This window comes from Pseudopipra pipra, chromosome 2 (genome assembly GCF_036250125.1).
Source record: "Pseudopipra pipra isolate bDixPip1 chromosome 2, bDixPip1.hap1, whole genome shotgun sequence".
Taxonomy (NCBI): Eukaryota; Metazoa; Chordata; class Aves; order Passeriformes; family Pipridae; genus Pseudopipra; species Pseudopipra pipra.
Window position 1 is genome coordinate 90506440 of NC_087550.1, and position 23795 is coordinate 90530234.

At 35.2% G+C, this 23795-nt stretch overlaps 1 protein-coding gene across 1 annotated transcript in view; it reads left to right on the top strand.

Moving 5' to 3' along the window:
- MRPS9 (mitochondrial ribosomal protein S9) overlaps positions 1-23795 on the top strand; it is a 33704-nt gene that overhangs the window by 4412 nt on the left and 5497 nt on the right. Inside the window, exons 2-7 of the mRNA XM_064646361.1 lie at positions 2809-2988; positions 11425-11487; positions 11583-11613; positions 13391-13470; positions 19415-19497; positions 22156-22231. Coding sequence (XP_064502431.1) covers positions 2809-2988; positions 11425-11487; positions 11583-11613; positions 13391-13470; positions 19415-19497; positions 22156-22231 — 513 coding nt within the window. The remainder of the gene's footprint in view (positions 1-2808; positions 2989-11424; positions 11488-11582; positions 11614-13390; positions 13471-19414; positions 19498-22155; positions 22232-23795) is intronic.

Consider the following 23795-nt stretch of genomic DNA (forward strand, 5'->3'; position numbering starts at 1 on the left):
TATATATATATATATAAGCTGTGGAGATAATGAAGCAGCAGCAGGCTCTTCAGCATCAAATTCTACCTTGGACCTGTTCTTAAATCTTTTGTGGCAGAAGTTTTGGTTAGTTTCCTGAGGTGCATACCTTGGGGGACAAATCTTTATCTCTGTCAGATTATAAAAGCATAGAGGGTCAGTTCTTTCTGACTTATGTGACCTTATTCAAAGATTAGTTTACCTTCTGTATCAAACCTGATTGAATTCATAGGACCCATCCTGCAGCCCAGGCATGTGTTATATACGAGTTTAAGGCAGGATATTGTAGTCTTAATTTCAAATTGAAATTTCAAGTGGGGTTGTTAGATTTTGTTTATTGAAGACTGAGACAGTCATAGATGGGTAAATTGATCATGAATAGCTTTACATATGTGCAGCAAATTGGATTAGTTGGATCAATCCATCCTGGGTTGCCAGATGTTCAAAATACCAACTGGGCTCTGTGAAAGTACACAGAAGAGCTGTGTTTCATTTCCTGTTCATGTAGGACTTGACCATGTAATGCAGAACACCAAAAGCTTCTTGTCACAGGAAAAGTTCCTGTAACCTCACTGCATTACTAACAGAAGGTGGAAGTTTGATCTACTTTTGTGTTTGTCTTGCAAATATATCCATGTAATCTTGTTTTGATGAGACTTGTGGTTATAAGTGGGTTTTGAGATTACTGTCATATTTGTGTTAGTTACAGGAAGGTAGCAAGTATTTTATTCTATTCTTATTAGCTTAACTCAGAATGGTGAAATCCATCAAAATGCTCAGCATGTCTAAATTGTGATCTGGAGAAGACAATTCTCATGACTTGGAGGACATTTAATAATTTCAAATACTACGTTTATTTTATTCCCTGTAATCAGAACCCGAACTAGTTCACTTTGCTGTGTGTCTTTGGGTTTTAATGTTTGGCTGAAGGTATCACGGAATCACAGAATATGCTGAATTAGAAGAGACCCACAAGGATTATCAAGTCCAACTCCTGGCCCCGCACAGGACCATTCCCAAGAGTCACACCATGTGTCTGAGAGTATCATCCAAATGCTCCTTGAACTCTCTCAGCCTTGGTGCTGTGACCACTTCCCTGGGGAGCCTGTTCCAGTACCCAACCACCCTCTGGATGAAAAACCTCTTTCTAATATCCAACCTAAAACTCCCCTGACACAGCTTCAGGCCATTCCCTCAGGTCCTGTCACTGGTCACCACAGAAGAGAGATCAGTGCCTGCCCCTCTTCTTCACCTCACAACGAAGTTGTAGACTGCAAAGAGGTCTCCCCTCAGTCTCCTCTTCTCCAGGCTGAAGAGACCGAGTGACCTCAGCCGCTCCTCATACGGCTTCCCCTCAAGACACTTGGCAAGTAGACTGAGGTGGCAGCTCCAGGAGCAGGAGGGGCAGTTGAATAATTTACTCAAAGAAATTAAGGTAAAGAGAGGGCTCCCCTCTACTTTCTTGCTCCCAGTTGTGTGTTTCAGCCACCTTCTTGTGCCAGCTTTGACAATTCTCAGAGCCCTCTCTGAACTGCTCAGACTTACCAGCTCAGCTGAGAGCTGCCCACTTCTTGGGATGAAGCAGAAGTTAGTGTTCTGCCACATGTAGGGAGCTGAGCTGGCTTTCAGAGGAGTCCAAGTGCCAGAGCTCGCACAGGGCAAGTGAAGGGAGTGGAGGAAAGAATGCTGACAGGGGTGGACTGTGAGACGGGCTCTCTCTGCCTTGTGAAACTGTACTGTCTGCTCACAAAGCAGATTTTGAAAGGGCGGGAATGAAGCATTTCAGGGTACTATCTGATGAACAGAACTGGGCATTTTTCTGAATCAGAAGTGATTCTTTTTCTATCTCTGCTTTTCTGTCCCACACTGCCTTCTTTCTTGTGATTCCCTCCCTCCCCCGCCCACAGAAGACCACACAAATAATCAGTTCTCATTCAGTTTGTGAAATAATTAAGCTGTAGAGGACTTTAATACTAATGTTGGCGAGCCAAAATAGTGCATAATATTGGCACTCAGCCAGAATTGGGACATTACAGCTTTGTCAGTGAAGCTCCTGTTTTCTGACAGAGAGCTCGACTGAAATTAGTCATCTTAACTACTGATTGTCTTGGAAGAAGTAAGACCAAACCTGCATCCTGCGAAGATCTGAAGATAACTGTCCCCTGAGTTTTGGCCTCTGAGCTGGTGGAGTGCTCGGTAGTATGTGCTGGTGAGAACTGCCCTACTAGTTTTTCTAATTATTCTACTTGAGACAGTGAAGTAGTTTAAGAACCATTCTGGCATTGCCAGTAGGAAAGGAGCACTCCATGGCCTTTCCAGAGCCTTTAGCAGTATTTGGTCAGTGGCTTCTGAAATACCACTAGGGAGCTGCCCCACATATTCTTTTCATACTTTGTTGTGGGAGGCCTTTAGGTGAAAGCAAAACCTGCATATTTGCTGATGGATTTTTGTTTTCTTTTAAGACTGGATCTGGTGATCAGTGCTGTCCTTTGCTTTTGCGAATGTTCCTGACATTGGATACTACATTTGTTTCCATCAGAAAAATCTGAACTAATTGTAATGTGTGAAAAATGTGCAATTTTTAGAATATTTTTATCTGTTTATGGACATTAAACTGTTGTAAGAAAATGGTTTATTGAGTAACGCTGCTTTTCCTCCCTTATTACTGTAATGTGTTGAATCTTGTTATAGGTATGAATAGCTTGTTATATTCATTTATTCATTTTATTTAGAGCTCACTATGCCAGAAATGTAAAATAAGTCTCACTGTTGTTTTATTTATTTTTTCAGATGTTAAGGCTGATCTATACCACTACAGCAGTGCAGAGGAAAAATGTAGGAGCCTCAGGACCTGAAAAGTACACGGAGGCATTTATTAAAAAACAGATTGAAGAGTTCAACCTAGGAAAGAGACATTTAGCCAACATGATGGGAGAAGATCCAGAAACTTTTACCCAAGAGGATATTGATGTAAGTACAGATGCTCTGTTGGAGAAGTAATTTACTGTAGAGTTTCAGATATTGAAAGCACTTCACTTCAGCATGAGCCCCTCAGCTCTCCGTGAATTTTAATCAAACTGTCAGAATAAGGAAGAATGCTACTATACATTGCAACTGTGACTGTGAATAGAAATTCTACCGCTGCTACCGTGTGAGGTCAGATATCACAGTATAGAACTGTATGCTATATCTTGCTAAAGCACATGAGGTTCTTTTTAAAAGTACTAATGGATAATCCCTTTGATCTGAGGTTATAAGAGGCACTGTAGAGGTTTATGTAGCATTTCAAAATGTTTACCCACAATTTGACCTGCTGTGTATATTTAGAGTTTTCTTGTGTGATATGGTGGGTGCTGGTAATGTAAATTAAGTTTTATAGGGTATTTCACAACTAACACACTGTTTAAGCTTAAGGATTTGAATATAAACATGAATTTAAGCTCATATCGGTATCTACAAACATACTATTTTATTGTCATTCCCTCTCATGACTGGCAGATGGGTGGCCTCCTCTTTCTCTCTGTCATTTAGCCACATGTAAAGATATGCTCCCTGTCACTCAGAAAAATGTTTTGTTGCATAGATCTTTTTCTTTTATGTCCTACCTGGTCTTCACTTCTGTAATTTCTGTCTTATTTTATCACACATCAGAGGTAGGGAAGAGAAATGTAATTTGGTGACATTCACTCTTCGGTGAACCTACATGAAGTCTTGTGGCTGAAGTTTTCTTTGCACAGCAACAATACTACTACTATTAGCCATGGCAGCTCAGTGTGTCAGCAGGGCCCTTAGGACAGGTGTAGTATTGTGGCAAGTGCAAAGAGAGAGGTGTCCATGGTTTAGTTTTTTTCAGGGTGAGGAGGCCGTTTGTTACCTCTCTCAGTGGCAAAAATCTATCTCCACAGCTGTGTCCATGTAAGAGGTCTTGACAGTGTACTTACTCCAAGAAAGAGCTACATCTGTACATGGTGAGACAGGCTGATTTCAAACATGTTCGAGTGGCTTCAACACTAAGTTCTGAAAACTACTCTGAAAATAGGCAGCAAGGCAGAGAGACACAGAGTTAGTGGCTTGTTGAGAAAAAGACTGAAAAGAGACTTGAGTTTTATCAGGTATCTGAAAATCCATAAAGGAAGCTTGATTTCAAGTCACAAATCCCTAGGAAATTAAGCTTAATGAGTACAAAGGTACGTACTGATACTGTGTCTACTTTCGTTCAGAGTTGTAGGTATTGTTCTGCTCTTCTACAAACAAGTGCAGGGCAGAGACCCTGCCAGTCTCAGTGCAGAGTCAACGGTCAAAATATTCATCGAGGGCAGCAGTAATAGCAGGCTGTTTCCTTCACTGGGTTTTTTATTTCTGTACAAACTATAGAATTTTCTTCTCATGTATTTTTCAGATGTTTTTTCTTACCTTTAACGACCTTTGTCTTTTTGAGTTACTTTCTTGTAAAGTAAGCATGCACAGACCTATCACCAGAATACCTCCCATGTTAATACAGTACAGTGATGATGCTGATAATTCAGTTTGTCTGAAAGGTTAATGGTAGGAGAATGCATTAGTCTGTAGTCTGGCATCCTTCCTTGATAGGGTCTAGGGAGGAGGCTTATAGAAAGCAAGACTGCAAAAAATGCCGAATGGCCATGTCTAAGTAGTGGTTTCTTCTTTGTGAGTCCATAGAACTATGATCATTTGCACAAAAGTAACTGAGCTCCACCATTAATAAAAGCAGACTCACTCTGGAAATTAGATTTTACAAATGCAGTGAAGGTAACAAATATAGGACTGCTTTGCAGACTCTGTTACTGAAAAGATGGAGAAGTAGAGCCAAAAGAGTAGTGTTTTGTTTGGTGATACCAAGTGTCTGCCCTACATGTTTGATTTCTCCATATTCTGTCAGGTGTTGGGAAATAATTAGTGTGTAATAGTGTCTGCTATGCATAATTAAATTTCTGTTATAAAAATATAAAAGCTCCTTAAGCACTGGCAGGAGAATTATCAAGCTTTACATTTTGAGCAGCCATAATTCTTTCTGATGAGTGCTTATATACCTCCATGTCTTCTGTTAATCAGTCTTTGCAGTGTATTTCAAAAGTAGACATTATAGGATTCTGTCCTTCACTGGAGTTTTAGGTATTGTGAAAGTTTTAAATGGGAAAATAAGTTGACTTACTTGCTAATCCTCTGGATGTTGTGGAAGCAGAATTGCCTCTTACTGATGCTTTTATTTAGGAATGAAAAGTTAAGCTGTGTATTACAACAGTATTTCTGGAGGAGAAAAAAAAAATCCAGCAAATTGATATATAACTCTGCACAAGTCTACCAATTGCTTTTTAATTGGTATTATAGACCTCACTCTGAAGCTAGGATGTTTTATTCTCCTATGTGTGAATATGTGCTATGAAGTTTTTCTAATTGATTTGCTTTGCCCATTCCATTTGATGTATCATTTTTCACAATATTTCATAATTTGTGCTCATTTCTAATGAACAGAGTCGTTAGGACAGGCATGTCTAAGTACAACTGACAGCTAACATTAGGTGCCAGATGCAGTTTATAAAGCTATGTAGAACTGCAGAGAACAGTTTAAATAAATTAGCACCTGTACATTAGTCTCACTTGCTGGTAATTTATAAGCGAATCAGTAGAGATGACATTTAGGTAAGTCATTGATCAAGTTAACAGCTGCATACCCACTGTCCAGCTGGGATACCTAATTAATAGAGATTGCAGTCCTGACCTAGTGCTTTTCCCCGTTTGAGTCTGTAATCCTTTTATTTTGTGATTTAACTTTAACTTGTAGTAAACAGCCCACAGTCATTTTCTGCTGTCAGTTCTGTGATATTCCACTTTAAAGCCCAGAAATCTAAGTAAGATTAATACAAGAAGAGCATCTTAAGCTTCATGACCTATTTATATGCCAGTATTTTTATTATTCATTTTTATGCAGTCACTAAATGCTCTCCCAGATATGAGCTCATCATAAAGCAATACTCTTTCCCCATAAGAGTTAGTAAAACTCAAAAGCTAAAGATCTATGTTCATTTTCTCTTGTTGTCTTATGACCTAATAGATTGTTGTCAAGCAGATGGAATAATTTGAATATAAAATAAAGGTTTTCTCCACTAGCATATATACTGTTGGAAATGTTAAATATGGAAAGACTTAATTCCTCATAAGGTGTAGTTTCTTTCAAAACATTAAGACTTCTTTAATGAAAAATAAGTTCAATTGCTTTTACAAGTGGCTCAGCACATCTCATTTCTAAATAATGTTCAAATTTCAGCAATGCAGAATGCTAGAAATGAGTCAATATTGGCATATGTGAAATGTCAGAAATGTTATTCAGAACAAAATGCATTTCTGAACTTCCTGTTGTCTGCAAGAAGAGTATCTTGTCCAGCATTGTCCTTACAAGAAATCATTTATTTTGTATTGTTTTTTAAATAGTTGAAGATAGAATGCTTTTTTCAACTCTTTTGATTTTTTTTCCCCAGTGGAACCAAACTCTGCATCAGTATTTTCTTACTTCTGCATCAATCTGAGATGATGACTGCTGTATTTTTTTTTTAAATTCTTTGTAATAATGTTCTGTGTTTTGAAAAGTTGAAATGAAGATGGAAATAATGACAGCAGGCTTTTGGCTTTTTTTTTTTTGCTCTGCAAACTAGACAAGACAATTTTGTTTTGAAAATTATTAGATCATATAAAAATAATGTAATATTAAAAGAAGGTGGGTTTTTCATATAAAGCTAGTGGATTGCTTTGTTTGTTTCTTTTTTTTTTTTCCCCAAAAGATGCAGCTAAAATGGTATATCACTTTGAACTTGAAACTTCTTTCTGTCCAAGCTAAAATTCAGCTTTAGATAAAGTGACAATGATTAGGTTGGTTTCAATAAATTTTAATAGTTAGTTGTTAGAGGAAGATTTTGTTTTACAGTACAAACTTTGGTGTGTCATTGATTCTTTTGTTGTTGTTGTTGTTAACCTTTTCTGTCTTGTTAAATAAAACACTCCCTATATCAGAGGTAGCATTTTGTGTCCCATTATTGTTTCATTGATTCCTGGGTTTACCCCAAATATTCTGAATTTTGGATGCTGAAAACTGTTGAAGAATACTGCTAGCGTGGTTTGAAGGAAAACAGCTGTTCCAGAAAATATCTTGGTCTGAGAAATGATGAAGTACAGTGACTAAATGATGTGATTCAAGAGGCACGGTTTAAGAAGGGAAGTGGCTCTCATGATCAAGTTGAGGAGTAGAAGAAGCTGAAACAGCTTTTGCTCAGGTGTTTCATTAAAATGTTACGGCATAAAGTGTCACTTCTCTCTTCAGTGTTTTGATGATTAAAGTTTTGTATGTATTTAAAAAGGAATGAGCTGAATTCTTGAGCCCTCTGCCAAAAAGGATGCTGCTGCAAAGGAGCCCCAGGGTGGAGGTTTTTATTTTTTTCGTTTTTTTAAAAAAATTTTCCCCCCCTTATTCTTTCTTTGTTTTCTATAAAATACTTTTCCTCAATGGGTGTTACTTAGATGACTATCTTTGCACATGACTTGAGCAGTGAGAATTGGTGGGATGATTTGTGTTTGAGTTGCAGCTTCAACAAAAGTGTGGAAAGACCCCTGGGCAAGATCAATTTAAAAACTGAACTGCAGTCTGTTTTCTCTAACCCAGTATGACACAGTCAATTCTCTTTGACTCAGTCAACTCTGTTGAATTTTTAATTTCTCAAGACATTATGAAAAAAGGGAACAGTAACTCTAACCTAGCTGAACTTGTTTGATTCAGAGTTAGTCTCTGACATTTGAGAAAGTGAGTGAACAAAATTTCTTGGCTTGTAGATTGGTAGGAGGGGAAGGAGGATCAGGCATCAGCATGTGCAACAAGCACAGGGAAGAGGGAAGGTGAAGGTGTGGCAGTTACACTGAATTTGCACAACATGCCACATGCAGTGCTAGACAGATTACTTAATAAAACGGTTTGCATGTTTGAAGGACTGCCAGATACGCTTTTTGTTTTGTTTTTCTTTTTTAATGGGAATGGAAGATTGTTCTCATTATTGCAAATGAAAGACATTTTGGTGCTGTGGGCAGTATATTGGCTCATCTGGTCCCTCAACCACTGATGATAGAACAGAATTCCTTTTAATTTGCTACAGGAATGTTAAGTTTACCAATGCAGTTTAAGAAATGTCTGATGTAAACTATCTTGTTACTAACATATATTCATTATGATCTGCTTTTTTAAAAGTGTGACTACTGAGCATTTTCTTTTTCTCTGTGTGAATTAACAGTAAAGTTTAAAAACAAAGGCTTTCAAATCCTAAAAGGAGATGGCTAACATTTTTTTAGTAACTCATAGCAGCAGCAGACTGTACCCATTCCACCTTTTTCAAGTAATTTATGTAATTATTTTTGGAAACAGCATTATGTTACTAGGTACCAGGATTTTTAATTGTGATTCTGCTGAAAATAATTATGGATGTTTCATTTTTAGAAAGCTCTGGTTTATTTAGCTGTGAAAGAGCAGCCCAGAACCCATGGAGTCTAGAGTGGGGTGAATGTGTCTTACATGATGCCCTGAAGAAAGTAGTTCTTGGTCATCATATTCAGCACAAGAGTTTCTTTAATCTAGAGTTCAAGTCTGTATAAACCCTAGAAAGAAGGATATGGGCCAGGACCCTTAAGCTGAAAACCACTTCTGGGATGGAAAACTGCAGTTAAATCTAAAAGGTTTCTTGGGACCTTTACTGCTAGCATTTACACTTTGATTATAAAGTTTTAAGAGGGACATTCATCTGCTTTTTGTGTTCAGGAAAATGCAGAATATATGGCTAATTCTCTGCGGAATTTTGGTTTGTGACATTAAGATTCCTTGAAGGAAACCTGAGTTCCAAATCTGAAGACATTGTCAAAAGATTTCAGGGAAATAATTTCATGGTTATATGCTTCAGCTGCAGTTTGGAGAGACTAATTCTAATGTAATTCCTAAGACTGATCCACCATCTTTTTTTATTGCTAGTACACATGGATGTTAAGAATTACAGGGGTTTTTTTTAATACTTTTCTACAAAACTGAAACATTTACATAGATAAAATCAGCTTCAGTAGGTAAAGTTCCCAGGAGGCAGCCTGACTTGCTATGTAGGTGCTAAAAATACATTCTGAGGAGCCACCTATGTAAAATTAAGGAGAAACTTCTGAGTAAAGTGGAATTGGAGTCTGTTGCATCCTAGGATCCTTGATTACATTTCCATAAAAGGGAAAAGGCAGGAAGACTCTATTTCTTTCCATTTTGGAAAAACAAAAAGCAAATTTATAAAATGAACTATTATTCTTTGGTTAATTATTTTGTGTAGAGCTGAAAGTAGATGTTAGGATTTCTTAATGCAGGGTATGCTTATGCCTCTAGTGTGAAAGACATGAGTATATACATATAAAATAATAAAATAAAATAATAGATAAAATAAAATAAATATAAAATAGATATATATAAAGTAGATAATATAAAGTAGATAAAATAAAACAAATATAAAATAAACTTTCTAGAAGTAGAAGGTCTCAGATGGCAGCCACTTTCTTCATTATAGATGTCAAATCGTTATATTTGGCATTTATTGAGGTGTCATAGTTACAGTAACTGTTTTGACTGAGATTCTGGAAATGCTTATATAAAGATTACGTCTTAAGTACACACACAGAGTCAGTCTCAGTATCCTGTAATAATTTCTTTTAATATATTATATAAGGTGTTTGTTTAACATCATTTGGCTCACAGCAGATTTCTCTATTGTCATCATAATTAATCCCCATTTGTTCGTAAATAGGTGTTCACCTACTGTGTGTATACATAAAATGCCCATTGACTAACAAATGGGAATACAGTAGTCACGAAGAGAAACAAAATCACCATTTTATAAAATCAAGTTAAGCCTTTTGTTTGCTTCAGAATTCTCAAAATTTCTGTTCAGAATGCCAGTAGGGGATTAATGAAAGTAATAGGTTAGGTCTTTTTACACTCCATGCATATTAAATCAGTTGAAGCACTGACAAACCACTCCAAGTCAATGGAAAAAATTGTCAGGAAGTAATAGCCCTAAGGTAGCCTAACTAACAAAGAACCATTCTTCTTGAGAGAAGATTTTAAACTCAGTTTTTATTGTAATTCTACTTTTCTGTACTGTTTAATGGAAATATAAATGAGACCACTGCCAGAGGGGTTTATTTGGTTAGTCCATTTTACTGAACAAGCACAAGATTTCTATCTGAAGCTCTGCTACCCACTGTCTGAAGTTGGCTACACTTGCCATACCATACCCCTACATCTGGGGTTTTTTGATGGCTAGTTTTTTCTAGTTTTTTAAAACAAATGAAAATAAACAGCTCTCAGAAGTGCATATTTTTGCGTTATTAAATTCTGGTTTAGTTATATTGAAGAGGGAGAGTAAGATTATGTTGAACAGAAATGTATGTCATTGGGCTTAACCTTGTAAGGTGCTTTGCCCCACATTTTGCAAGAATGATTTGTATTATTGGTATGCTAACTTTATTTGCTGGAGGCAAATAACGTTCATTTTATACATCACATAAATAGTGGTAAATGTTGGTTTAGTAAAGGCAAAGTATATAGCTTGAACATAGCGAAAACAATGGTAAACAATGAGCATGTAATGAATGTCATACATTTTTCTAAATTATTTTAGCAAACCTTTAGGTATCTAAGGAAAAGAAAGATGTCGTTTAAGAGTCTTTCTTCTTTTAGTGATTCACAGTTGTTTCCAAATGCAGTGATCAATGAAATGCTTATTTAGGCTGTGTGAAATATCTTCTACTGCCACAACAAACACAGATTTTTAGACTTAAGGAAAGTATGTCTGGAAACTGTAGAAACTGGGATTTTAAATGTGTAAAATTTGGCTTTTTCCTCTTGCTTTAAATAAAACTTCTATGCTTGGTCTGTCAGTAGGCACTGTTAACATGCACTGATATTTTCAGAAAGATAAATAGATAAATGTTGCAACTTCCTCTAGGAGTCACAGCATTTGATATTTTAGAGGAAAATAACTGTGTATAAAGCTGGTCTTTGCACTTGAGTAGTGCTGATAAGTTATGATAAATGCATTCTATAAAAACTAAACTTTGCAGAAGAAAGTTTACTCATTCTGATGCAGTAGAGTACAGCCTTCAGAATGAGGTTTTACTTTTATGAGGGTTCCAGAGGAAATTATCTGCTTTTCTTTTCAGCACAGCACATATGTGGCATTATTTCTTACTGATTTGGTTACCTTTAGCTTTACCTGTACAAAGTTAACGCTATTTTTTCTTCATAAGAAAGTACCTAAGAAATGTTTTGATGATGATTTTGTGGAGAAAAAAAATCACATAGAAGATCTCTCTTCTTATTTTCAGAGAGCTATTGCCTATCTCTTTCCTTCTGGCTTATTCGATGAACAAGCCAGACCCATGATGAAGGTAGGATTTTTTTGTTGCTTTTCTGAATAACAGTAGCATGATATTTTGAGTAATGTTTTACTTTTGCTGATATTTGTTTATTTATTTATTGACAGCATCCTAGGGAAATTTTTCCAGAGCAGAGAAGTAAGTGTTCCCAGATATTTTTTTTATTATTTCTAAGTATTAGAATTGTTGTATATATAGAATTTCTTATTTTTATGGATTTATTCTTTTCCCTGTTTTCTAATGACTGCCAAGACAAGAGCAGTAAAAGTCTAATCTAATATCCTGTGTTTTAGGATAAAAAATATTGCTGGATTCTGGAATACCAGTGGTCTTCTCAGAAATTGTGTTAACTGACTAAGATAAATGGCTTTCATTGTTTAAAAATAAACAATAACTAGGATGATGTTGAAGTCATGGGAAAACCTTTTCTTGGATTCAGTAGCTTTTTGTCAGAGCTGTCTATCACATCCATAAAATATTCATTAATACTATTTTAAACTTCATTAATACTATTTTAAACTAAAAGTTTTCCTAGTAACTTTGTTGCTCTAAAAGATTAGAAATGCAGCTTTGAAATCGCTAGTTGAGAGAATAGGGAGAGTGGAAACTCCCAATCAGGCCTTTGACCTGAAAGTCCTAACTCTGCATTTCTGTCCATACTGTCTTTGGTCTTGCTCCTGAGACACTGTTTGAAGTACCAATTGTCAGTGATATGCCAGTATGTTGGTCAGTTCACTAAAATTGACAAATTATTTTACATAAAACATTTAAAAGATAATGTCAAAACCTGTTGTCCACTTTTAGCATTTAGTAATAACTAGTAGCACAGGTAGGAAATTCTATATTCACTGAGCTATAAACTGAAATTTATACTTCAAAATGTTCCCTGAACAATAATTTCAACAAAATATGCTTTCACAGTTGCATACATGGAAATTCACACAGTTCACTAGCAGTATATGTGGGTAAAAGTTCCCTGTATTCCTTCTGTTCTAGTAAGTTTAGCATCTTTACATTCAACTTCTGCTGTATTATATCTTAACGTTCCAATCCAATACATATTGGGCTTATCAGACAGGTTCTTAGAGTCTTACCTTTGCCTATAGCTTATAACTGGCTTCATTTGAACTTCACTGGATAAAATGGCTGGGAGTTTCTCTACAGTTCAATTTGTAAAAAGGTTTTATTTTTGTCGTTTTTCTTTATTTGGAAGAGATCTTTGTCATGTAATGTAAGTTTGATTTTTTTTTTTTCCTCCAAAGTTGAAATTTATTTGTCCTTAAATAACAGTTTGTAATGAATGCAACTGGATGTGCTGAATTATATGGAATGTTTGTTTTCTTTCTGAATCTAATTAGGTAAACTATAGGATAGGTGTTTGTATTTAAATATCCCAAATATAAATATCCCAAATAACATGAGCAAGTTCTAAAATCACCCAAGTTCTGCATATGGTGGTTGCCCACAAAATACAATTATACTTAGTTTAGCTTAGACATATTATGCTAATAAAAAACTTGCTCTTTTTAGAGCTGCTAATCTTTCATCTTTCACAATTATTATGTAGATTTCAGTTATCTCTCCTGTGTACTTCTTTCTACTCTAAAATGTATACTTCTATCTGTAATACCACCTATACAGTCTTTGAAAGTTTAAGCTGTACATGAGATATTCCCTTGTGTAAAACGATATTTAGAAATGTTATGTTAAATATTTGGTTATAATTACAGATGGAGATTAGCTTGACTAAATCATTAGATTTTCAGACAAATTGAAAACCCGTAAAATGTCCTTGTTCTCTGATATTTAAAAAGGTAATCAGTATTATGAAGAGGTTTATAACTGCAGTTAAATATAAGGGATTTTCTTTAAGTGATTGTGTATTGCTTCCTTGTCTAATCTTGCTTTCCATTAGAAATACAGTGGGGAGAAGATGGCCGACCATTTCACTTTCTCTTTTATACTGGCAAGCAGTCATATTATTCATTAATGCATGTAAGTATGTTATCTGTAATAAATAATGTCAGTTCCCAGTCAAGTATATGTTATTCTAGAGATGCCTGTCAGGAGTTTAGTTATGTTTTCACAGTAGGTCATAATATCACCACTGAAGTTAAATGCAATGTATATTTTTGTGTCACAATATCCATTATTATGAGCATTTTTATGTCACATTTAAGAGAACACACTGCATAATAGTTCTTGCTTTAATTTTTGGTTTATTTTACAGTTTTGGCAATGGACTGGGTTTGAATAGTCTGAACACTTTCTTGTAGGCTCTATCTGGTTGGTAGCATAAGCTTAGTAGTGAAGAATGTATATACAATAAAAATGGCTAGTTCTAGCAAAGTTCACTGTAGAATAAAAAATAGGATTTTCTTTCCTTGAAGGGCAAAACTATAGGAAATGTTATTTGTGCTGACATTTAGTGTGAAGAAAATTTGCATTTAAACTGCTTAATTGATTTTTCTAAGATGGTTCCATTCATGCAAACTTAAGGCTTTTTCTGATTAGCATGGTTCCAGGAGTAAAGGATCTGCATCTTTTACCTTTATGAAAAAAACTGTATCTAATAGAACATCACTAGACCCTGAGTCTTAACATGGTTTATGAACAATTGTTTCATATCTGTGACCATCAGTGGCACAAGCATTATCTGCATCTTTAGGAGAGTTTATAGAAAGACATTCATGTTTCTTACACATACTTACAGAAGACAAAAGCATTAATAATGTATGCAGATATATTTAATTGGAAATTCATGTCCGATTTTGTTTCCTTGTTAGATAGTCTTAAAAAGTTAGTTCTGTGGTTAGTCAGTTGTCAAAAAAAAACAAACTTCCTGTTCTCACATTAGGTGCACAGCTTTACTGAGTGTAGTGCTTTTATTAGAATTATCTGATACTTATTTGCGTTCTGTGTACTCGAAGGACAAAATCCCCACTTGTCAGGTACATTTGTTTCTTTGGGAGAATAAAAAATAAAAAACACTTCCCCCTCTTTTTTTTTTTTCCTTTTTTTTTTTTGTTGTTGACCTTGGGCAAATGAGCTTCTTGCCCTGGCAGAAATGAAATGAATGATAAATGTAGAGTGTGTCTTTGCTGAGTAATGGAGCTGCAGCATAGGCTTTCCACAGAGGTTTTCTCCTGCACAGCCCGAGGCAGCCCGAGGACCCCTGCTGTTCATTTAAATAGGTATGTCAAATCTGCCTCGAAACGCCGCTGGTTTGATCTGTGGTAATATTTGTGAAGGTTCCATATGGACTTGAGCCCCCTGCAGTGCTAAGAAATAATGTACAACGCTTCATGGTGCAGACGCAAATTTTCTCTGAAAAGGGATGCAATGCTGCGTTTTAGCTGTCGGAGAGGATGATGGAGCTGACGCGCTAGGCCTGTCAACTTGTTACACGGATGGGTTGCACGCAGCAAGGCTGTGGAAAATCTGTGCCTTTTAACTTTTCTACTTAATCACGGTTGTAGCATTGCCTTTAGACTGTATGCTACATTAATTCTCTTCCTGCCTTCTGCCTTTCATCCCAAGTTTCACGGAAAAAAGTAAAGCATGCAGGTCTTGTAGAGGAGCCTTATCAAACAGCTGTCATCTGACAAGCCATTTGCATTTGTTTTGGCTGAAACAGAGCAACCCAAGGGCAAGATGTTTGTTGCATTCCATCATAATGAAGAAATTACAAATTTTACAAGGAGCACAAGTTTATTTTTAGCTCTTCCTAGCAGTTAGAAAGAGTATGTAAGCTTGCCTAGGAAGTCTCTGGAAGTATAGTTTGCATTTTGTTTCTAAGAGTGTGGCAACCACCTTCAAACAAATGAGCTTGACAAATGCATTTTTCATTAGTATACGATACTTCAATGTTCTTCAACTGTTTCAGAATATTTTCATTAAATAGACTTCTATAAACCTAAATCCATTAAGTGAGGTTTAACAGGGTTTTTTTAGTTGGCCAAACAAAAACCAAAATCTGCATGAAATTCCCAACATTATTAGAATAATGTGTATTTAACAAAATGTGTTTTTAAGTCTCAAAGCTAATTAATTTGGCTAGGAAAAAGAGTTGTATGTTAATACAGCCTAGTGTAAGTAATCAGTCCCATTGGAGGATGTCCTTTAAATTGCTGTATTAAATCTAATAAACCAGATGAATGTAATACTTAGCTTAAACTTGTGTGCCATTAATTACTACATACAACATACATACAACCCCCTTGAAACTTGAGTTTTATTAATTATTAGTCATAGTATTATTGTTTAGTTAATGCTAATAAAAATACTATCCACTTTACTGAAAATAAACTATATATTATTTGTATGTATTATAAATGCCAATATACATGTTGTTATATGCATTATTGTCTTTGTTCCACTTGTTGAACAAAATTAAACTGTGGGGAAAAGAACAATTTATTTTTCTTCTAATACACAGAAGAATGTTTGTTGGACGAAACACCATTTCACAAACATTTGATAGTATACTTGATCATCATTTAACTTAAAAGTTTTTTAGAGTAATATGTTTTTGTAATGTGGAGAAAAAGACAAAATGGTCTTTTCATACAATTGTGTATAGCAAAATAGTAATTCCATGTAATCATGCTTTTTGTACTTTTTGAGACATCAGTGGTTGTGGATTGAAATAAATGCTTAAAAATTGAGCATTTTAACTCTTAAGTAAACCAAAACCTAAAAGCTGTTAAAGTATGTGCTGAACTTAAAAACAGAAGAAACGAAAGTGCAAACTGAGGTAAAATGTGGGCTTTGCAGCATATTTTAATCAAAATATTAATATAATCGTTTTCCCCCATAAAAATCTCTCCCTCCAAGGTTTCATTTGCTAATTTCTTCCCTATTTTTTATGCGGAATAAAATAATTGTTTATTATTTAACAAGAGAGTGTCCTTGAAGAGATCTGAAATTTGATCTCTCTATTAGAAATGGAAGCGTTTCAGTACATAGCCAATCTTGTAAAATCAGCTATTTTGATTGTGTAATAGCTGAGTTTACAAGGCACACAGATGTGTACAGTCATGAATTGGACTATTGAATCCTCAAGTGATTAGTAAAATCTTCACCTGCCAGCTTTGAAAAAGCAAGTGTGTCTCCAGAAGCTTTCTTTAGATGTTGGGGAGTGAAGATTTGTCAGATAAATTATTGGGCATTACATGTGATTCCTGATTTTGCAAAGGCTCATCCACATACTTTACTTCACACGTGAGTGGTTCTTTCAGTCTATTGGCTTCATCTCTATACAGAGATTAGATACATGCATTAATTTTTTTTTTTTTTTTTTAGTACTTCAGACCACAATTTTATTTCATAAGAGATGCAAGTCCACTTTCATTGCCAGAAATATGTAGGAAATTATATTTAGTGTTTCTCTTACACTTGGAATTATTTTAAAATGCTGCTTTTTAATGTTGTTTGACTTCATCTCCTGTGTAAAGGGTTCTTTGTCTGAATAGACATGATTGCTGTAATTTAACCAGAACAGTTTAAAGAGATCATTTTAATTCTTAAAATTGCACATTCTTAAGAACTTAAATGCGCTATGGAGTGTCAGTGTTCTTTGGGAACCTAGGGAGGGTCTTCAGGAAAATCTTACTGTTCCAGCTGTTGTAAAGGTTTATTTGTCATTGTAACTATGAATTTCTGAGGCTAAAAAGTAGTTGCTGGCAACCCATATCTCGTTTTATTTACCTATGTTTATCAGTAGTTTCCAAATACAACAAAATCTTTTAAGTCTTCTTTTAACTTGAGTCGTGTTACCTGAAAGTACTTCACTTGCTGTTTGGAAGCAATTCTGACTGTAGTTAGTCTGTCCTAAGATGGTAACTGTGATTACCTCCCCGTGTCCTCTTTTAAAAAACTGTGATGTAATCACATTTTAGTTTTTTGCTGACCATTCCAGTACATCAATCTATATGCCAGAATGTGTTGGAGATGAGTGTTTGTGAGGAGGCAGACAGGAAACTGCTTGTGCCAGGTAGGATGGTGACACCCTTTGCCTTACAGAGGGTAAGAGGTAAGCCAAGAGGCTAACAGTAAAGTGAAAAACCTCCTTACACATTTGTAAGACCTAGTACCCCAGTACCTCTTCTGACACCAAAATGTCATCTTCATGCCTGGTTTGACTTCTTCCAAATGTGGAAATGCATGGAGCTCACAGGAATGAATCTCTAAGACTGTTCCAGCTGAGCTCTCCCCAGATAGCTGAGGGGCAGGCACAGCTGTCCTTCCCCTTTTCTTCCCTCCCTTTAGAGTCCCAAGCAGAAGTTCCATACTCATTCTTTTCCATATCTCAACTACAGATGCCTAAAAATTGCTTGGTGCAGACACACCTCATGCCCTCTAACACAAACCATGTCTGTGCCATGTGTAGGCAATAATTTTTGCAGCCTAATAGTCAGCTCTGGTTGTTAGTGACATAAATCTTGCCCACAGTAGTGATACCATATCTTGTTATCTTCGAGAACTACAGTTATATTTGTGAGGTTTGGAAGTACTGAAAATATGATTTGTGCTCTTTTATGTGGTGTTTCCTGCATTTGAGGATAAGAAGACTTTTTTAAAGTTGAAAATTTTTCCTATCTGATATTATCTCATGGAAAATAAAGGGTTTCTGAAAGACATACTACTATAATATATGAGTTCTCATGCTGTTTCAAAAGTGGATTTTGTACTTCAAGATTTCTGACCGTGGAATTATTTAAAAAATACTTGTCATTAAAAATGTCACCAGTGACCTGCATCAAAAACTTCAGTGAATTGTCTCTATTTAAGTGCTTTCAGTGCAGCTCAGATAACAATCTGTTATTTGTTCATACACTTTAGGTACAAATATTTTTAGTGTATGTGCAGGTGTATTTTATAGTAACAAATCAGCTTGAACAATAGAAATTTATAGCTAAGCAAGGGGCTTCTATTTTGAGTGGGGTTTTTTTTAAGCTGCTGCAGAAATTTCACTGCATCCTGTTGCAAATCCCAGTATTATGTTAAGAATTAGTATTTTGTTAGTTAATTCCTGACAATACAGGGCTGTCTCACATTTCTTCTTTTACTGTTTTGTTCTAAATAATACAAAGAAAAAAAAAACCCAACCATTGTTCCTTGTCCCCACCAATTCTTACACTAGTTTCTCTCTGGTATTTGCTAAGACTCATATTAATGCAGTATAGGAAAGCGGCTATAAGCTTTCTATTTTCACTTACAAAATGAAGTAAATTATTTGGTATATAAGTACTCAATTGTAGTACAACCACCTTATTGCTTCAATATAATTTATAATTATTTCTCCAAGTACTTCTATTTAACTTGGGATTTGAATCATTGTTGTAATTCAGAGTTTTAGATGTTATACTGAAAAAAACCCCTGAAAATACTTTATGTAAAACATGTTTCTTCTGTAATCCTTTTACTGTGACTTTTTGGGGTATTTTCTTTTTGTTTTGTTTTTGTTGTTTTTTTTTTTTCCCCCTGAAGTTATAAATTGCTGTCACAGTATTGTTTGAAAATAATAACATAGCTAAGAATCTTGAGCAAACTGCTTAAAAATACTGAAAATTCAGGATAAGTATATCTGTACATTTGAAAGAACAGAAATTCTGTTTTGTGCAGTATGTTTTGGAGTTGCATCTGTTATACAAACGTAGTTGCCTTTCTGTATATAGTTGAGAACCTTTTTTTATTTTTTTTTTCTTGCAAGCATATGTAAGAAGGCAAAAAACACTCTTGCAAAATTCAAAATTAATTACTTTGAACCGCATATTTTCCTTTTTTTTTCTGTTTTGGTCAGAGCTCTGCTTGTTTTCTGACCTCTGTATTTGAAGTGTTTGGAGAGTAAAACCACATAAACATGTGTTTTAAATAACAAAATTTTAGTATTAAGTGGAAAAATTACATTTAAATACTTTTTCCATATACACTTAAGGAAACATATGACAAATTGCTGAATGTTGAGAAACACCAAGACCAGCTGATAGCTCAAGACCTTCCTCTTCAGAAGGAAAAAAGGTAATCCTCCAGTTAGAATGAATATTGATAGTAGTTATCTTAATGTGCTTTAATATATTGTATTAGCATTTCTTGTAGTTTCCCCAACGTACCTGCCTTTTATTCCACAAACCCATTTTCAGACTTTAGCTCTGCATAATATTTTGTGTGGTAATTTCAGGTTGAAAAGTCTTACCAGGTATGTGTGGAGCACTCACTTCTCATTGCTAGAGTAGGGAAACCCCACCTATTTCTCTTATTCTTTAATCTCTCCCTGCTCTTTTCAATATTCTTCCCTTTATAAAGTTTCTGAAATGTGATTTGAAAATATCCAGAATTCTGCTTCTGTATGCAATTTTTTTTCAAATTATTTCTAAGGATTTTGAAAAAGGAGTTAAAGTTTTTATGAGAAAACAAGGGCTTTTAAAATGCCAAATAAGTTTTTTCTGATGAAAAAATCCTAAGGCCTAAAGCTGAGCTCTTCAATAGTCTTTAATTACATTTCTTGAATATTTTAACTTACCAGTATTTAAGTTGAAGAGTATCAAAATACTTAATGTCACAGTTTTTCTTCTAATGGCTTTGAAAAGATAAGTCATCAAAAACTAGTAATTTCAGAAAAGCTTATTTTGTTGGATTTATTTAATTATCACCACTATTAGTAATTGAATTTAGTTTTGTTTCTTTTTGTCTGTGTAACTTCTCTGGTATGCACAACAAGCTCTTCAGCTAGTTAGCCACTGGACAGAAAAGATCCAACTCAACCAGAGCAAGCTAGGGGAGGTCTAGAGGTGTTAGTTTCTTAGTACATACAGTCAGGATTGTCTTTGAAATGAGTATATGCTTTAAGAACTGTTTTTCCTCTTAGGCTGTATTCTTGATTTTCTATTTTGAGATTTCTTGCAAGGATTTTATACTAGAATGGTAAATTAAACAAGTCTTTACAAGAAATAAATACAGCAAGGAAGTTTTGATTTTGGCATTTACTGCTTTTCTGTATGGTTACTTTTTTCACTGTCCCAAGTTGTTTTTATCTGTTCTTGCCATGGTTTTTCTAGCTAGATTTATGCACAGCTCCAGTTGCACATCATGTTGGTTTGTCACTTCTTAATTTCAGCCATTTGTTATTTATGTTAGGAAGAGAAAGGATTAATTTGCTGAGATAATTTCAATTTCTTAAATAACAGAAGTTCATGTTTCTTCATGATGTAAATAGTGTCCTGTGACCCACAAAATGTTTTATCAGAGATTCATGTTAGCTTCTGAGCAGACAAGAGAACGAATGAATGTAGTTTCTTGGTGTGTGCTGCTGAAAAATAACCTGACTCCTTACAGAGCTCAGCCAGTGGATTTACTGATGTGAAAAATGACCTAAAGCTAGTCAGAGATGAAAGGTTTTTTTCCGTGTTAGGTTTTTAAAACCTCAGAGAATTTAAAGGATTTTTGAGACTTATCTTACACATTGGATATGGTTTTTCCTCTGAGATTAGTAAGTGTAGGTAGAGGGTCAGTGGGAAGGGCTGGTTTTTTGATTTTTTTTTTTGATTGTTGGTGGTTTTGCTTTGGTTTTTCCTCAGAAAATAATCTGTTTTAGATGTATTTTGTGATATTAACTGTAGGGTTAGGACCTAATCTTGAACTATTTCAGGTTTATAGTTTTTCACATGAGTATTTCATTGACTTCATTGGAAGTAGCAAGTAGCAATATATAAATGTAAGTATATACTTGAGTCAGTCAGGATTGGAAAGTTTTTAAAATTACTGTTAAAATCAGCATTGTTTCTAAATAAACATCTTTCGTGTCCTGACTCAGAAAAGCATTAAAATACATGCTTAAGAAGTAGTACTACTTAAAATCCCCTCAGAAGAAGTGTTTTACTGAATCATAGCTTCCTTAATGCTACTGAAAACATTGTTTCTAAAAATGTTTTTTACCTGAAGAGGTAAGAAACTGGTTACATCTTTGCCTTAAATCTATCTGATAATGTTGGTGTGTATATTTGAGGTGGCATTCTGTGTAGTTGGTCACTTCATATCATATATATTTCAAAGATTTATTTCAAGTTTTGTTTTGTTTTGTTAGCATTTCTGTATGAGGCTGTTTTCTGAGTAGTTTCTGCTTTTGTTATCATCAGTGCAGTTTCTGTGCAATCTCAGGATTGCACAGTAGATAGAATAAAGAGTGTCATTGCTGCATTAGTACTTTGACTGTGCTTACTGCTAGTGCAGTTCTTTGTATTGATCAGAAAAGTAAAGACCAGAGGCAAACGAATTTGATTTTAACATTCTGCCTTTGATTTTGTTCTTTGCTGCTGGTGAACCAAATTTTTCCTGGCAGCAGGCTTTTAAAAGTAAGTACTGAGTTGTGGGGAAGATCACTTACTATTACAATATTACTCTAGCTCATTCTCAGACTTCAATCATATGAATAATGCATAACTAATACTCATAATGTTCATGTCGTTAATTCAATAGATGAAGTTACCATCCCTTTCAAAAGGCAGATCTTTTAAAATCAACGTAGGCCTTCTCATGTTTACTATAGGAATGTGAGCCATAATCATTTGTAATGGAAAATGTATTTCTGAACGAAGACTGACTGTATGTGTGGTCTTTTGTGATGTAACTCTAATTGCATGGTTAATTAAAGGGAGCATATATATGTGGTATTTTAAACAGAAACCTGGCTGGCAGCAGATGGCTGACTAAGATTGAATTGGAAGAAATGTTGTTAGAAAAACTGTCAGATGATGATGTAAGTAATTAATCTTTCTAATCTTAAGGAGGCTTGTGTCTTAAAAATACGGACTCTGGGTGCATTTTTGGATACTGAAAAGGTACCATGTAGAAGCAGGTGCGCTTCAAAAGACTTTGCTGAATTCTGATAAACTCTGCATATGTTCATAGCACTGTCACATTCAGGTTGACCTAAAGTGACCGACCTGTGTTGTTTTTTTTTTTATCCAGCACAGTACAGAACTATTAAGAGCTTTCCATTGTCACTAACATAATTTAGTTTTTCTCCTGGTGGTAACACTGTGAGGCCTAAAGCACCTGTTCCTTGTCATCTAATTATTTAGTCAGGAATGGGGTATAGTGACACTTTAGTAGAAATAATTAGTCATTTATTGTAGTTACAGATGAAAAATGGACAGAGCTAGAGCTTCTGTCACTTATTGTAGAGATGGGGTAATTATTCAAGATGGGAAGTCCTTTTTCTTTGTGATTGGCTACAGAATCAAATCAGAAACGAGATACAAAGCTATATAGATCTGTGGTTTGATATAGATATCTCTTCATTGTTATGAATATGGTGAGAGAAAGGAGGGTTTTGCAGTTTCCCCTGCAAACTATATCATTCTCTAAGTTTGGAGTCCTTTTTTGCATCTATCTCTGTGAATAAGACTATTCATCCTAATAGTCATACACCTTTTTCTCATTCAGAGCTTTTCCCTACAGTCCCTTGAAGAGCGTCAGATTTTCTAACAACAGGTTCAGTCTATGTGGCCAGCTTAGTTTTCTTTTGGAATGTGACAGTACCAGAGAATATAACTCTATTTGTGTGAACATACAAAGTGTCTTCTCACCTAGAAGTACTGTTCCTCAATCTCTCCTGTCCTGTGGACAGCTTCATTGCAAAAATAGCATAACAGCAGCAAACGAACCCTTTGCTCACTTGTCATCTGGAACAGTAGCATGTGATGGCTTCCTTGCCTGTGGGGGATGTGAAAAGGTCTCAAGCAGATTGTGGTCCATAAGCATAAGTTTGAAGTAGCTGTTGTAAATTATCCATCCTGGTAATACCCAGGAGACTTTCTCTATCTTGCTCACAGTAGAAGCCATTATGACTTCATTGTTTTCAGTAGCTCCTGGCTGTTTTTCCTCTCAGAGTGCCAGGTCTGAGTTGTACAACTAAACAGTTTGGTGTTCTTTGTTGCTTGCTTTTAGTACATTCTACATCTGTAAAAGTAGATTGCAGTTAACTTAAAAAAAACTCAGCCAACCAACCAAAACCCACTATCAAACCTTTTTACATACTGGCCTCTCATATGTAAAACCACAAAGCCTCAGGCAATTGGAACAAAGATTGCTTAAATGTATTTGAAAGGTCTCAGTATAAGTTGCCAGTCCTACCTGCTCAAATTCGTATATTTTGCCACTGCATTGAAATTTTCTGTCGTGTTTACATTATGAAAATCAGAGCTATTGATTTTTTTTTTCTTTTCACTCTCCAAAGACTTTACCACATCTGTATTATATAGTTAGACAGAAGTAGTTTTCAGGAGATGTCAGAGTTCCAAGGTCTATTGTTAAGTTAC